Source organism: Phaseolus vulgaris, chromosome 3, assembly GCF_000499845.2.
Source record: "Phaseolus vulgaris cultivar G19833 chromosome 3, P. vulgaris v2.0, whole genome shotgun sequence".
NCBI classification, from domain to species: Eukaryota; Viridiplantae; Streptophyta; class Magnoliopsida; order Fabales; family Fabaceae; genus Phaseolus; species Phaseolus vulgaris.
The window spans coordinates 14,056,039-14,059,760 of record NC_023757.2 but is presented as its reverse complement, the minus strand read 5'-3'; the positions used below and the strand labels follow the sequence as shown (position 1 = coordinate 14,059,760).

General features: G+C 31.2%; 1 protein-coding gene across 1 annotated transcript; it reads right to left on the bottom strand.

The window, feature by feature from the left end:
• Window positions 1-662: 662 nt before the first annotated feature.
• Window positions 663-2,456, bottom strand: LOC137839163 (uncharacterized). The gene has a single exon (XM_068648289.1). It carries the CDS (start codon window positions 2,454-2,456, stop codon window positions 663-665), a length of 1,794 nt encoding a protein of 597 aa, XP_068504390.1.
• Window positions 2,457-3,722: the final 1,266 nt, after the last annotated feature.

The window sequence follows — 3,722 nt, the reverse complement described above, 5'->3', positions numbered from 1 at the left end:
TCCTATATAAAGGGTTCCTTGCCTCCTGTAATTTACACACTGAATTTTGAATAGAAAAGAAACTTTGAATAGAAAACAAACAAATTAAAACTGAAATTTAGTCAAGAAAGATAATTCAAGACTTAAAATTACCAAACTAACAAAGAAATTTATTCAAAATAAGCAATAAAAACAAACTAACAAATAAGCAAATAAACAGAAAACAAAATAACCGAAAAATAAAATAAGACAAAATTCAAATAATTGAAAAGAAAAGATAATTAGAAAGATAAAACCATATTTTTGCTCAATCCTCTCTTCTTAAGAAGTCATCCAGCTTTTTGTTAAAATCTTTATCTACAGTCTTGCTTCTTTTGCTGGATCTGCCCCCTGAATAATAGAACCTGTCCTCAGGTCAAAATACATAACCTGCAAAATGATTAGGAGGCATACAAGATTTTTTTTTTTTTTTGAAAAATAAAATAAACAAAGGTAACAACATAAAACTAAAATGCGGACAGGGTTGCCTCCCAGTAAGCGCTCGTTTAACGTCATCTAGCTTGACGCCTGTTTATTTCAAGATGGAATATCTCTGTGATCCATCCTTCTGTACACATTCTTCCCCTGCATTAAAATTTTTAAGACCATTAAAAAGATTTAAAGTTACCTCCTCATCTTGAGTTCTAACTTGAAGTTCTCTTGTCGACATCAACTATGATTCTAGCAGTCTTCATAAAGGGTCTTCCAAGTATCAAGGGAACCTCCTCATCTTCTTTCATGTCCATCACAACAAAATCCACAGGAAATATGAATTTATCCACCTTGACGAGAACATCTTCAACCACACCATATGGATACTTGGTTACTTGATCAGCTAACTTTAAAGTCATCTTGGTGGGTTTAATCTCTAAATCACCTATTTTCTTCAGCATTGCCAAAGGAATTATATTGACGCTTGCTCCCAAATCCAATAAAGCATTGGCTACTAATAAATCACCTATAGACACGGGAAGGTTAAAACTCCCTGAGTCCTTGAATTTTTTAGGCAAGCCTTTTTTAATAATGACACTGTATCTATCCTCCAGCTCTATATTTTTTTCTTCAATATAGCTCCTATTCTTTCGAAATCTTTCAAATGTTGAATCTTGCTTCAAATTTCCTGCAAAATAATTTTTAGGGAGCAATTTATCAAAGAATTTTCTTTCCTTCTCGCTTTTTGAAGGAGAATGAGGATATGATAAATCTTTTTCAAAAACTCCTCTCTCCTTATTTTCACTTTTCTTCTTTATTTTTTCCTCCTCACTTCTCTCTTTCTCATCTCTCTTCCCCTCTATCTCATCTTTTTCTTCTTTTTCAGCCACTACATTATCGCAATGCTCTATTGAATTGGTTTGCCCATTGACTGAAAAATGGCCACTTTGTTCCTCCACAATTTGTGCAATTTGTTTGGTCAGCTGTCTCATCTGGATCTCTATACTCCTAATCATGGCCATGCTATTGTCCTGCGCTCTCACAATATTGTCCTGCACGCTCACAATCTTTGTCAGAGCGTCTTCAACTTTATTCATTCTTTCAAGCATGGATGGATCCTCAACTTCAGGTGAATTGTTCTGATAAAAACAATGACCATTAGGATGAACACCTCCATAAAAATCACACCTGATTGACTGACTTTGGCTTTGAGATGAATGAACAACATATAATTGTTGGGGCAATTTAGCCATTTGTGCAGTTAGTTGCTCAATCTGCTGTGTCAGAATCTTATTTTTAGCCAAGAGTGCATTTTCTAACAACCCTTTATTCTGAAGATCTTGTCCATCATGTTGGGCTTTATAATCAGTTGATGCCAATGCATCAATAATTATTGTCGCTTGTTCTACATCAAGGGCCATCATTGTGCCACCAGCTGCAGCATCTAGGAGCATCTTTATGTCAGATCTGAGACCATTCAGGAATATGCTCAGTTGAGAAATATCTTCAAACCCATGATTTGAGCATTTTCTCAATATCATCTTAAATCTTTCCCATGTATCACAAAAGACTACATTTGCTCCTTGTCTGAACATAGAGATTTCAGACTTTGCTTTGATGTAGCGAGAAATTGGAAAAAATCTTTGCAAAAATTTTTCCTCTACATCCTTCCAGCTAGTTAGGCTCTGATTTGGAAGTGATTTGAGCCATTCCTTAGCCTTTCCTGCCAATGAAAAAGAAAACAAGCGCATATAAACATTTTCAAGATCACCTGATTGAAAACCCATTGTTCCTACCAATTCATAAAATGTATCCAAATGTGAATATGGATCCTCATGTTCTATTGCTGTAAATTGATAGGCACGGATGAGAGTGAGAAAATCGGGATTTATTTCCAAGGCCTTGGTAGTAGTAAGTATTGCAATACTAGAAAAATGTCTTGGTCCTTGGTACATTACATAATCTCCAAGTGTCTTCTTAGCAGGTGGTGCTTGCTGTTCTGTCATGTTGCTTTCTTCCTAAAAGATATTAGTGGAGAGAAAAAAACAGAGAACTTTTTTTTTCTTTAAAAAGAATAAAATAAAATAAAATAAATTTGAAGATAAAAATAAAAACAAAATATGTAAAATAAAATAAATAAATAAAAACAAAAACAAAACACTAAAATGACGTTAAGAGAAAATTAACAAAAATATTCAAAAAAAATATAGATAAAATAAAAACTAAAAACAGAATAAAAGAAAACTCTAAAAACAAAAAATAACGTACTAAAAGAAAAACAAATAAATACTAGAAATAAAATAAAATAAAATAAAGTTAAAAAAAATAAATTGAAAATTATAATTGTAAACAACTAATATTCTAACTAACTAGCTTACAAACTAACACTAATAATAAAATATAATTAAAATAAATAAATAACAGTTACGTAAACATAAATAAAACTACCTAAACTAATCCTAAAAAAACTAAAATAAAATATAATAAAACAAAATCAAAATCAAAACAAAATAAAATAAAAATAAACTAAATTAAATAACGTAAAGAAAAGAAAATAATATAAAATCAACAACTTTCTTTTTTTTTAAGAGCAAATCTATACTAAAATCAAATCAAATCTAATTTTAATAAAATAAACAAAATCAAAACAAATAAAAAAAATAAAATATTTACAATATTTAGGAAATTATACTCAACAAATCAAATCTGTTCCCCAGCAACGGCGCCAAAAACTTGATGACTTTTTACGGCAAATGCACAGCGTTTGTCAGAAGTAACAATTGTCCCTAAGGACGGATATCGATCCCACAAGGAACGGTGAATTATCAAGTACAATAATCGCTAAATATATAACAAAACAATTAAAAGTGTATTGAGAGTGGTTGTGTTGGCGATGGTCAATAAGAAAACAGACAAAGAATTAATTGTTTCAATTGGAAAAATAGGGATTAGGTTTCATCTCTCTCACTCTCATGTATTTTGATTAACATGTCAATATTAAGTTCTTTAATTGAAATTGATGCCCGTATAAAAATCATTTATATCGATTCCTCGCATATAAAATCCTTAAGAATGTTCCCTAACTATCGATCCCTCACATAATTATAAGAACAACTTAGAACGAAGCTCAGACGTTTAATAGCAATTAACATTTCAAGTCTATTCCTAACACTCAAATATGTTACGTATTGTTGTTTAGGTCCGAACCCTAAAAATACCTCCCGGTCAGATTTAAGATTATCAATTTGTCACGGAAAATTAAAAGTAAAACA

What these genes read in the sequence shown, in the direction of transcription:
- LOC137839163 (XM_068648289.1), bottom strand. Translation starts at nt 2,456, where the DNA reads ATGACAGAACAGCAAGCACCACCTGCTAAGAAGACACTTGGAGATTAT.